The sequence below is a fragment of the Myotis daubentonii genome, chromosome X (genome assembly GCF_963259705.1).
Source record: "Myotis daubentonii chromosome X, mMyoDau2.1, whole genome shotgun sequence".
NCBI classification, from domain to species: Eukaryota; Metazoa; Chordata; class Mammalia; order Chiroptera; family Vespertilionidae; genus Myotis; species Myotis daubentonii.
The window spans coordinates 11,078,441-11,091,006 of NC_081861.1; the positions used below are offsets into that span (position 1 = coordinate 11,078,441).

The 12,566-nt window shown below is 50.8% G+C and overlaps 1 protein-coding gene across 8 annotated transcripts in view; it reads left to right on the forward strand.

The window, feature by feature from the left end:
• The window catches only part of CCNQ (cyclin Q), a 28,567-nt gene that overhangs the window by 10,299 nt on the left and 5,702 nt on the right, over nucleotides 1–12,566 (forward strand). For 4 of the 8 annotated variants that reach the window (XM_059680182.1, XM_059680183.1, XM_059680178.1 and 1 more), the window contains exons 3-5: nucleotides 452–584; nucleotides 2,578–2,805; nucleotides 8,243–8,785. In XM_059680182.1, coding sequence (XP_059536165.1) covers nucleotides 452–584; nucleotides 2,578–2,805; nucleotides 8,243–8,332 — 451 coding nt within the window. In that variant the 3' untranslated portion in view covers nucleotides 8,333–8,785. Of the gene's footprint in view, nucleotides 1–451; nucleotides 585–2,577; nucleotides 2,806–8,242; nucleotides 8,786–11,435; nucleotides 11,646–12,065; nucleotides 12,287–12,566 lie in introns of those variants that run through there. The other 4 variants (XR_009450778.1, XR_009450779.1, XM_059680179.1 and 1 more) reach the window with 3 other exon arrangements.

Genomic DNA, 12,566 nt, shown 5'->3' on the forward strand with positions numbered 1-12,566 from the left:
ATCAATGGAAAACTATTCTCGGGTGAAGATTAAAACAACAACAAACAACAACAAAAAACAAAACAGAAGTAGAATGACACTATGTTTGTTTTTTTAATAAATTTTATTTATTTTTTAAATATATTTTAATTGATTTTAGAGTGGAAGGAAGAAGGAGAGAGAGATAGAAACATCAATGATGAGAGAGAATCATTGATTGGCTGCCTCCTGCATGCCCACCACGGGGATCGAGCCTGCAATCCGGGCATGTGCCCTTGACCAGAATTGAACCTGAGACCCTTCAGTCCGCAGGCCGACGCTCTGTCCACCAAGTCAAACCTGCTAGGGTGAATGACACTATGTTAATCATACTGCAGAAGGATATTGGAGTTTAGATCTGGACATCACGTGACTTCAGGGGCTGCTCAGGGCCACGTCCCTGGCTGCTATAAGCATCGCCGTTTCTCCACAGGTACTTCCACCCGGGCAGCGAGCCCTTGGAGCTGGACTCCCGCTTCTGGGTGATCCGGGACAGCATTGTGCAGTGCGAGCTCCTTGTGCTGCGGGTACTGCGCTTCCAAGTCTCCTTTCAGCACCCACACAAGGTACGGACCTCTTCGTTCTTCATACCGGAAGTGCACCCATCGAATCCTTGAGAGCACATGGGGGACGTTAGAAGGGCAGGGTCACAGCTGGGCACCGGAGCTCCCAGTGGCATGCAGTGACTGGCTCAGGCAGCCTCTCCTGTCCCACTTGTGGAGTTTTCTGAGGTTCTGCCTTTCTGCCTGCTCAGCTGTGGCCACGAGCCGGGATCCGGGCTGTCCTCTGAAGCCCTTGACGATCCCGTGACCCACATATACTGTGCGCTCAGCGAGCCACGTGAAACAGGGCTGGTTTGTGATCTGCTAGAGTTCCTGTCCCCAAGAGCTGCTGCTCTGCCTCGGAGTTTGCATCCAGTTCAATTTTTAAAAAATTGATTTTTAGAGAGAAGAAGGAAGAGAGAGACAGAGAGAGGGAGAGAAAGATTGATGTAAGAGTGTCACATCGATTGGTTGCCTCCCACATGCGCCTCAACTGCCAGGGATCGAACCTGTAACCGAGGTACGTGCCCTTGACTGGGAATGAAACCCAGGATCCTTCAGTGTGAGGGCCAACGCTCTAACCACTGTGCATATCGGCACACTTTTGACTACTAGAACAAATAAATCCCAACAGAAGAACGGTTTCAAACAGCAGCAAAAGGATCACATTAAACCCTTAAAGCACTTGGACATTGGGCGCGGAGGGGGGCGGGGGGGCGGATTGTGGGGCTCTGTGCCAGGATTTTGTTTCTTTGCAATTGAATTTTTATTGAGGTAAGTGTAGATATATAAGCAGTTGGAAATAACGCAGAGACACCCCATTTAAGATAGACACTTAGCCCAGTCTCGCTGAATGGAAACATTTTGTAAAATGAATACAATGTAGCAGCCGGAGTGTGGGCATTGCTACAGTGCCCTGGTTCCTGGTGTTACCTGGTTACTTGTACTGCGCTGGTGCCATACAATATAATTTATGCTCCTGTGTCATGTATCCACCACCCCAGTTAGATTCAAAATAACTCTTATCACCTCAAGGATCCCCCGTGTTGCCCTTTTTTATAATCTCACCCCGCCCTTCCACACCACCAACCTACTCCTGGAAACCCCTGGCGGCAATTTTGAAAGTTGCGTTTTCCTGGCACTGGCTCGATGCAGGGGCAAGGCAGGAGGGCCCCTGGCTCTGCCAGGCAGTCAGAGGGCAGAGTCCCGGGAAGAATGGCACCCGCTGGGAGGGGGCCCAGTGTGACCTGCGAGCGAGCTGTGCCTTTCCCTTCCATAGGGGTCAGGGAAGCGGTGGGTGAGGCCCCTCTTCCAGGTGTGCTGGAGCCCCAGGGCGGGAGCTGACATAACTGAGCTGGAAGTTCATTGACGAAGAGCTCATAGCCATGGGCGCTGTTGCAAAATGCAGTCACCTGTCTCTAGTTCCCCCGAAAGCAGGGTCCTGTCTTGTCTGGGCACACGGGCGCCATGCTCTGTTCTGTAGATGAGGGTGCTGTCTCCGGGGCTTATGTTTGAGGGGGGTATGGGGGGGCAGTGATGCTGACGGTGGCCAGAGCAGGGCCATGCGATGGAGAGGGATTTCGCGGGGGTGGCCATTAAGAGTGGTCCAGGCAGGTTTTGGGAGCGGGGCCTGGGGGACAATGGTGGGTGGGCACGTGGGGACTGGGACAGGAGTGGAGATGATTTCAGGCCGAGGGAGCAGCGGGTGTCAGGGCCCTGAGGTGGAGGCCCCTGGCGGTCAAACACAGCAGGAAGGCGGGGTGCGGGCGATGAGGCCGAGAGGGAGGCCGGGCTCGGATGCCAGCGGAAGGCACTGGGGCTTTATTCTAAGTGACAGAGCACCACTGGAAGGTTTGATCAGGAGGTGACTCGGGCCCATCTGTATTTTATATGCATCGAGACAGCTTCCGGGAGAGTGGCTGGCGGGCAGAGGAAGCGCAATGCCCCACAGTGAGGAGGTGGGTGACTGGGGGCCAGAGCCCTGCGAGCCAAGAGGCTGACTGGCGTGTCTTTGCAGTACCTGCTCCACTACCTGATTTCTCTCAAGAACTGGCTGAATCGTTACAGCTGGCAACGGACCCCCATCTCCGTCACTGCCTGGGCCCTGCTGCGGGACAGCTACCACGGGGGGCTGTGCATCCGGTTCCAGGCTCAGCACATAGCGGTGGCGGTGCTCCACCTGGCCCTGCAGGTCTATGGGGTCCAGGTGCCCGCCGAGGCCGAGGCCGAGAAGCCATGGTGGCAGGTGAGGTGACTGCTCAGTGCACGGGCATGTGTCCCCCTTTCCTTTAGAAGTCCCTGTGTCTTTGTAGCGATGATCCAGCAGAGAGATGTGGGCCACTTGGGAACATTGAAGCTTGCAAATGCCCTGTCATTTCTAAGTCAAAGGCAGGGACGCTCCCCTTGGCACTGTGGGCGTCTGGGGCTAGACCATTCTCTGTGCTGAGGCATCCTGGGCACTAGGATATTGAGCAGCATTGCTGGCCTCTGCCCACTCAGAGCCAGGGGCATCTCCCCACTAGTCATAGCAACCAAAGATGTCTCTAGATATTGCTAAGTGTCCCGGGCTAGGGGTCCCCCCAGTTGAGAATTACTGAGCTCAGTCAAGCACTTTTAGTGAATGGAGTGGAAGCTTGTGTCATAGGTCAGAGGTTAATAAACTTGGCTTCGCATCAGAAGTATGGGGGGTGCTCTAAAATAGCGGTCGCCAACTGGTGGTCCATGAGGTCTGAAAGGCTGGCGACCGCTGCTCTAAAAAGATGGATGGATGATGGGTAGGTAGATAGGTGCTGGAGAAAGATAGCTAGCTAGAAGATGGATAGATGGATAGATTAGATGGATGAATGATAGGTAGATAGATAGGTGATAGCTTTAGTGGTAGATAGGTAGGGAGCTAGCTAGATGGATGGATGGGTGAATAGATTGGCTAGATGATAGACAGGTAGAGAGAGAGGAGAGGATGGTGGGTAGGTTCCCCTGCCTCCCCTAGACCTGCAGAATTCAAAGTGACATTTGTAGAGAGCAAGGTGACATCTGTCCGTCAGAAAGGCTGTACTCAAGGACTTCCGCCCTCTGTCAAATTTCCCCCGGGTGGTCCCCTTATTTTAGAATGGGATTTTCAGACCATTTTCTGTGTTTTTTTTTTTTCTTTTCCATACTTGAAGTCTGATGCTCCTCTCTTCATAACACCTCATTGTCTAGCCTTCGTCTAAAACAAGCATGTCAAACTCAAAGGCTAACACGGGCCAAATAAACAAGGTTTAAGTTTACATGGCCACAAAAACACAAAAGCTTCAATTTTCATAGAAACGTAGGTTTATTTCGGTAGAGACACGCTGAATACAAAGGGCTGAAATAAATGAGTCATCGTTCACATAAAGTAATAGAACATTTTAATACAAATTAATATTTTTTCTTGAACATTAACTTACCAGACACTGAATAACTGCACAAATTAATAAGCATCACACAACTAAATCTATTTTTCTTGTTCTCTGAAAGCGAAATATTTCCTGTTGTGCACACCAAACAAGTCAGTCCAAGACTAATGACGTCATAATCGACTACTAAAATATTCAGGGCTAGTATTAGCGGAGAGAAATGGTGCGCCTGTGTGTAATATGCATAAGGGAAATGAATGCAACATGATGATAGTAATCAGTCATTAGCGAGAGTTATAGTTCATTATTAATAATCTATCATAATAAAAGCATAATATACTAATTAGACTGACATCCTTCCAGACAAAGCTGGGGCTTCGAGGGCTGAGCCCCTTGCACGAATTTCGTGCATCGGGCCTCTAGTTCTGTATAACAGGATATTGTAAAAATGAAGTTATGAAATTTTTATTAAAACGTTTCTTACATACCATTATATTGGCTGGGCTGCAAAAATATTCATTGTGGGCTGCATGTGGCAGCTGCGAGTTTGACATGCTTGGTCTAGCACAGGGGTGGGCAAACTTTTTGACTCGAGGGCCACAATGGGCTCTTAAACTGGACCGGAGGGCCGGAACAAAAGCATGGATGGAGTGTTTGTGTGAACTCATATAAATTCAAAGTAAACATCATTACATAAAAGGGTACGGTCTTTTTTTTATTTTAGTTTTATTCATTTCAAACGGGCCGGATCCGGCCCGCGGGCCGTAGTTTGCCCACGGCTGGTTTAGAATGAGGTTCTATGTAAGCAGAATTTGACGTAACTTGAAGTGTCCCCTTTTGGCATACCCCACTCCTGCACAAATCCACAATTTCCCATAAGGGAGTGTGCCCCATGGGTGCCGTCCTGGGCCAGCTCCTCACTACCTCTCCCCCCTCCCCCCACCGCTCCCCTCTTGTAGCTCTTGGCTTACATGGGGCCTCCCCCTTCCTGACACTCCCTCCCCACGGTCTGCTTGCCCTCCATGGGAGTCCACAGTTTTTCCTTCTCTGCTCTGCTGGCCTTTATTGTCTGTGGAATTCCTCCCACCACCCCTTGCCAGGCTATAAGTGCCTGGAGGTCAGGGTTCTTGTCTGCTTTATCAACTGCCTTGCGTCCAGTGCCTGGACCTGGCACATAGTAGGTGATCACATGGCTAAACAAATGCATCCATAACCCCATCTTAGGCCAGATGCCCCCGCATAGCATGGCGATGGAAGGGCATCTGTATGCACAGAAAGTATTGCTCCACGCATTGGCTTTGCGGGGCTCCCAGATCCCGTGCCTTCAGTGTCCCTGCTCTGTTGCAATCAGGTGGTGGCAGAGGACCTGTCAGTCCCTGGTCCTGTTTTCTCGGGGCACCTGGTGGGCACAGAGGCCCCAGTCCCTCAGCTGCTTGGATCTGCAATGTCGTCACTGGTTTCTACTGTCCCTGCGTCTCTCCTCTGTGTCTGCCTTCCTGCGCTCCTTCCTCTTCACTTGCTCCTGGCTGTCCCTGGACGCCACTATACCTACCGCCTCTGCTTCAGACTCGCTTCACGCTCTAGGCTCTTGTGAGAGAAAGGCGCCTGGAAGCAGCTCCACTAGGACCCTGGGAAGAAGCAGCTTCTTCGAGGTGGGGCGCTCAGGTTCACCCAACTCCTCACCTTTTCTGGATGATTCTGGGCCCGGTGCACTGTGTACGTCCTGGGCACCCTGTGGACTCGGCGAGCTGTGAGCGCCAGCTCCCCATGGCGCCTGCCTGCCCCATCCTGACACCCATGTCTGGTCTGTAAACACTTTCTCTGCTCGCATGCTCTCCGCCGCCACTGTTTGCAGCAACCGCCTCTCTGTTGTCACTTGTCTGCTGGGGGCGGGGGCTCCGCCGTGCAGTCAGGAGATTTAGCCAAGCTTGATGCACTTGCCCACCAGAAGCCTGTGCTCGACTGTGCCTGCGGCTGCTGGCCTCTGCGCTAGGCCGGGCCCAGCCTCTGGGTCCGTGAGGCACCGCCTCCAAATCAGTAGTGTGTTGGAGTGCGTGTCAGCCATGGTCTGGGTGGACCACATTGTGTTTGTCTAGCCCTCCGTGGAGGGGCACTTGGGTGGCTTCCAGCTTTTGGCCGTGGACTACTTTAGTTTTTTTATTTTATTTTATTTTTTGCCGCAAAAAGTGTTATTTATTCAAAGGGAAAAGAAAAGAAAAAGAAAAAAAAATGACAAGATGTCCATCCCTGGGCTCCCTTCCCTCCCCCTCCTGCTCCTCCTCAGCCTGCCAAGGACTGAGAACCCTGGCTGGGATGAGGTAGCAGGCCAGCCCCTCTCCAGTGAGGTCAGCAACATTGGGGGGCATCTCCTCGATGGAGGTGTAGAACGAGCAAGTGAAACTCAAAGCCTAACACGGGCCAAATAAACAAGGTTTAAGCTTATGTGGACTGCAAAACAGCAAAAGCTTCAATTTTCATAGAAACGTAGGGTTATGTCGATAGAGACAGGCTGAACACAAAGGGCTGAAATCAATAAGTCATCGTTAATGTAAAATAATAGAACATTTTAATAAAAAGTAATATTTTTTCTTGAACATTACCTTACCAGACACTGAATAACTGCACAAATTAATAAGTGTAATGCAAATAAACCTATTTTGCTTGTTCCCCAAAAGCGAAATATTTCCTGTTGCGCACACCAAACAAGTCAGTACAAGACTAATGACGTGGCCATCAGCTGCTAAAATATTCGCTGCTGGCATTAGTGGAGAGAAATGGTGCGCCTGTGCGTAAGGCACGTAAGGGAAATGAATGCAACAGGATTATAGTACTCAGTCATTAGCGAATGTTGTAGTTTGTTATTAATAATTATGTATAAAGGATATTGTAAAAATTAAGCTATGAAATTTTTATTAAAACGTTTCTTACATACCTTTACATTGGCTGGGCCGCACAAATATTCATTGTGGGCCGTGTGAGGCCTGGGAGCCGTGAGTTTGACATGCTTGTTGTAGAAAGTCTCAATGTCTCAAAGAGTCCTCTTGTCTTTGGCCCTGGACTACTTTAAAAAATATATTTTTATTGATTTCAAAGAGGAAGGGAGAGGGGGAGAGAGAGATAGAGATAGAAACATCAATGATAAAAAAGAATCATTGATGGGCTGCCTCCTGCACGCCCCACACTGGGAATAGAGCTTGAAACCCGAGCATGTGCCCTGACGGGGAATCAGCTGTGACCTCCTGGTTCATAGGTCGATGCTCATCCACTGAGCCACACCAGCCGGGCATGGACTACTTTTTAAAGGCCACTTCTTGGCTTGAGGTCTCTGGGAGCACACAGGTAGTGGACCCTGCCAAGCAAAACTAAAACGAGTCTACACAGGGCGGGTGCAGGAGAGACCGGCGCAGCTTCCAGGCCCCGGCACTGATGTGCCAACATGCACAGGCACTGCCACCAGGAAAGCATCCCTGGCCGCGGTGTGCAGGGACTTTCCTGGGAGTGGGTCCTGCAGGCCTGGGGCGCCCACGTGGCTGGCCTCGGTCTCAGGCTCCAGCCCCTGGAGGCCAAGGTCGTATGTTGGGCCCAACCCCCCCTCAGACAGCACTGTCAGTATAGACTACCTGCAGAGCGCGCGCCCAGGCAAACCAAGGCCTCCTTCTCAGGCAGCGCTGCCAGGTACCTAGAGGTCAGGTACCTAGAGGTCAGGTACCTAGAGGTCCCTCCCAGGAGCTGAGGTCCAGAACTTCCCTGGAAACATGCAGGGTCAGCCCTGAGCTGCACCCCACCCTTGATTTGGCCCCCTGGGGGCTTGTCTTACAATTTTGTCACCTCTCCGGCACAGTCAAGGGGATGGATGCCTGGTCCACCCTATGAAGGGGCCAGCCTAGGTTGGAGTGGGGTCCAGGTGACCCTGCCTGCTTATTTCTGGAAATGGACTCCCACCCCTTTCTCTCTTAAGATCCCCAGAGACCGACCTAAGAGGGCCCAGGCAGGGATGGTGGGGAGGCAGAAGCCCGTGCTCTGGGCCCAGCTCTATGACCAACTGCCTATGTAACCTGGGACAAGCCCCCTCTCCTGTCTGAGCCAGGTGATCACCCAGGCCTTTTCCATCTGGAATGTTCTTTGCTTTGTGATCAACCTGGGTAGGTGGGGACTGAACTGGCTTTGCAGAGAGCCTCTGTCACCTCCAATAGCAAGTCCTCGTGCCGTCCCCCCATGCAATGCGAGTCGACACTTAGCAGCGGGAGCCTCGGTTAACACAGAGGGAGTCTAATCGGAACCTGTTTTCCTTCTCCTTTCTAGGTGTTTAGTGGCGACCTTACCAAGCCAATCATTGATAACATTGTGTCTGATCTCATTCAGATTTATACCATGGACACAGAGATCCCCTAAGGCCCTGGTCCAGGCCTGTCCAAAGAGAAGCCTGAGACGCTCGGCTGCCAGGGGACAGAACCACCACATCGCCGTGACCGCCGGTCCCCAGAGGACTGGCTGGGAGGACTGGTTTTGTGCTGCTGGAGAAGGGCCGGTGAAGGCGCTGACATGCTGCCACTTTGATTCTCAGGCTTTGAGTGTCCCCGGCAGCCATGGTCCAGATGGTGACGGGAGCTGCACCTCCCGCGGGCAGGAGTGTGCTGCGGGCGGCTCTGAGGCCTCCGGGTCTGCTTTTGTCCTTTGAAAGGACGCAGACTACATCCGAGGTTTGGGATCAGTGGAAGGAAAAGCAAAGAATGGATGGGACTGTGCCGCAGGGGATTTTTTTAAAGGCCAGATTTATAGAAAGTATGAATGAATTAACATAGAGGAAATTTTATTTTGTTTAATAAAAGATATTACAAAGCCACAGTTTCTTTGCTTTGGAGCCAGTGCTGCCGAGGGCATTTAGGGGTGCTGTCCTGGCTTGGTTTCCCCTCAAGTGCTCTGCTGTCCACGTGGGATTGTCCCTGGTGCTTCTGAGATGGTTCTGGGGCAGGCTCTGCATCGCCTCCTGAGGGCATGATGGCACAGCGCATGCCCATGTCATGGCGATGTCTTAAAGGAGCCTACGTGTCATCACTCCTCCTCCACTGGGACATTCACAGGGCTTGGGCTTGGCAATCGTCCTGCTTGCTGCAGTGAGCATACATTTTGGAAAGGGGGCTTAGGGATTATCATTTGGGTTAAAAAACAAAACAAAACACGCCAGATCTGACTAAACTATAAGTAGGAAGTGATACACTTTTTTCTAAGCATTAATAAACTTTTTAATCACCTGAGGATATGATTTTTTAAAATATATTTTTATTGATTTCAGAGAGGAAGGGAGAGGGAGAGAGAGATAGAAACATCAATGATGAGTGAGAGTCATTGCCTGCCTCCTGCATGCCCCCTACTGGGGATGGAATCTGCAACCCGGGCATGTGTCCTGACTGGAAATCGAACTGTGACCTCCTGGTTCATAGGTCGATGTTCAATCACTGGGCCATGCCGGCCAGGCAAACTTTATTATTTTTTAGAGCAGATTTAGGTTTTTAGAAAAAATGATCAGGAATTACAGAGATTTCCCACATACCTTTGTTTACCCGCCCTCCCAAACACACACACACTATTTCCCCTCTTATGTAATTTACATCTTGCACTGGTGTGGTACATTTGTTACAATTGATGAGCCAACCTTGATACATTATTATTAAAGCCCATGGTTTACATTAGGGTTCATTCTTTGGGTTGTAAATTCTATGGATTCTGACAAATGTATACTGACATGTATCCATCATGACTATATCATACAGAACAGTTTCACTGCCTTAAGAATCACCTGTGTTCCATTCATTGCTACCTCCCTCCAAGTCACTACAACCAGTGATCTTCCAAGGCTCTTACGCTTTGTCTTTCAGAAGTCCATATAGTTGAAATCATAGAATATGTAACCTTTTCAGATTGGCTTTTTTCACCAAGCAGGAAGTAATAAATGTTTTATGCCAAGATACCGAGTCTAGATGGGGAGTCTAGAGAATCGCAGAACCATGGCACCCCATCCCCATCCTGACTCCCACTCAAAAGGCACTTCTTTTTTTTAAACCCTCATCTGAGGATAATTTTTCCATTGATTTTTAGAGAGTGGGAGGGAGGGAGGGAGAGAGAGAGAGAGATCGATTGGTTGCCTCCTATACTCACCAGGGCTGGGAATCGAACCTGTAACTGAGGTACATGCCCTTGACTGGGAATTGAACAAGTGACCCTTTGGTCTATGAGTGGATTCTCTAACCATTAGGCAGGATGGGCCAGGGTGGCACCTCTTTTTAAAAATAAATACGTTTTTATTGATTTCAGCGAGGAAGGGAGAGGGAGAGAGAGAGAAAAATCAATGATGAGAGAGAATCATTGATCAGCTGCCTCCTGCATGTACCACACTGGGGATCGAGCCTGCAACCCGGGCCTGTGGCCTGACAGGGATTGGTGCTCCACCACTGAGCCACACCAGCTGGGCTCAAAAGGCATCTCTCCACGAAGGACAGCTCTTGGGTGCATTAGAGAAGCAGACCAACCTGGGTTGTTCTCCCTGGGAACCCCCACTGGGCTCCATGCACACTGGTGGGACCATCCTATCAACACATGATGGCGTAGGGTCTGGGGGACTGTCCTAGGCACTTCCCTTCCTTTGGGAGGTTGTTACCAGGGGAGTGTGGGCTGTGGACAGTGGCTGCCATGCCCTATGGCGCCACTGGCGTGGGGATGGCTGGAGCGCCTGGAGCCCACCAAGGTAGCTTTGGCGCTCTCCTCCCTGGTTGGGGGCACAAGGAGGGCTCACACACTTGTGACCAGTCAGGCACTGGGGCTTGCTGGAGTTTATGAAGTGACTATGCTATTTATCTTCAGGGTCAAGGATCCAAGTACGTGTCCCCTTTCTTCTGTGTCCTTCCCACATGTATACACCCAGCTTCATTGGGAGCCCTTGGAGCGCAGGGCCGGTGCCCAGGCTCAGGACCCAGGGCTGGGACTCTGGGCTTGGAAGGTAGCAGGTGAGGGGCCCATCCCGGCAGGCCTCTGAGGACAGCTTCAGGGCTCTTGCCAGTCCATTCTGCTTCTGCTGTTCAAAAAGCACTCGAGTCCGGCTGGTGTGGCTCAGTGGTTGAGCACTGACTTAGGAACCAGGTGGTCACGGTTCAATTTCCAGTCAGGGCACATGCCTGGGTAGCAGGCTCAATCCCCAGTGTGGGGTGTACAGGAGGCAGCCAATCAATGATTCTCTCTCATCATTGATGTTTTTCTCTCTCCCTCTCCCTTCCTCTCTGAAATCAATAAATATTTTTTAAAAAATCACCTTGCCTCTGTCATGCCCTTCTTCCCTGAAACCGGGCACAGGCACCTCCGACCCTCCGTGCCCCAGGCCTTGCCTGTGCTGTGTTGACAGGGCCCTGCCCTTGGCCAACACTGACTTGATTTGAATGGAAGAGACGGATGTTTCACTTTGGGATTCCCTGACAGAAGCTTCCATTTCTTTGCATCTCCTCAGGGTCAGCTCCAGGGAGGCAGCTGCCCCATGCACTTACTTGACTGGAGGCCTGCTCTCAGCTCTCAGCTCTCAGAAGGCAGAACCCCTGCTCTGAACAGGAGGGCTCTCCAACTACGCCTGTTCCAATGTGTCCCCTTCCCACACCTGGCCCAGGGCAGGTCAGAGCCAAGGGGATGGTTGGGTAAAGCTCCCTAAGGAATCAATGAGCATCCCCCGATGCTGATGATAGCTACCATGCTGACCCAGGAGAGCATGGCCCAGAAAGCTCTGGGTGGCGGGGGCTAACACAGTCTCTATGGGGGATTTTGTGGGTCTAGGTTTCCTTTTCTTTCTTTTTTTAAAATATGTTTTTATTGATTTCAGAGAGGAAGCAAGAAGGCAAGAGAGATAGAATCATCAATGATGAGAGAGACTCATTGATTGGCTGCCTCCTGCACACCCCTACTGGGAATAGAGCCTGCAACCCAGGCATGTGCTCTGACTGGGAATCGAACCCAGGACCTCTTGGTCCATGGGACAATGCTCAATCCACTGAGCCACCACAGCCAGGCCAGGTTTTTGTTCTTGATGGCACAATTGTTTCTGGTAACTTTAAAAAAATATATATTTAAAATATATTTTTGATTTCAGAGAGGAAGCGAGAGGGCGAGAGAGATAGAAACACCAATGATGAGAGAGAATCACTGATTGACTGCTTCCGGCACGCCCCCTATTGGGGGTCGAACCTGCAACCTGGCCGTATGCCCTTGACCGGAATCAAACCTGGGACCCTTCAGTCCACAGGCCGATGCTCTATTCACTGAGTCAAACCAGACAAGGCTAGGTTTCCTTTTCATATGATGGAATACCAGGTGAGTGGCTTTTTCTCTATGGGACTCAGTTTCCCACGTTTTTTTAAAAAAAGTGTTTTATTGATTTCAGAGAAGAAGGGAGAGGAAGAGAGAGAGAGAGAAACATTAGTGATGAAAGAGAATCATTGATTGGCTGCCTCCTGCATGCCCCCTCTTGGAGATCGAGCCCACAATCTGGGCATGTGACCTGACTGGGAATTGAACTGAGACCTCCTGATTCATAGGTGATACTGCCTGGGAATATGTGACATGCCAGCCCTGTTTTATAAGGACACTCGGA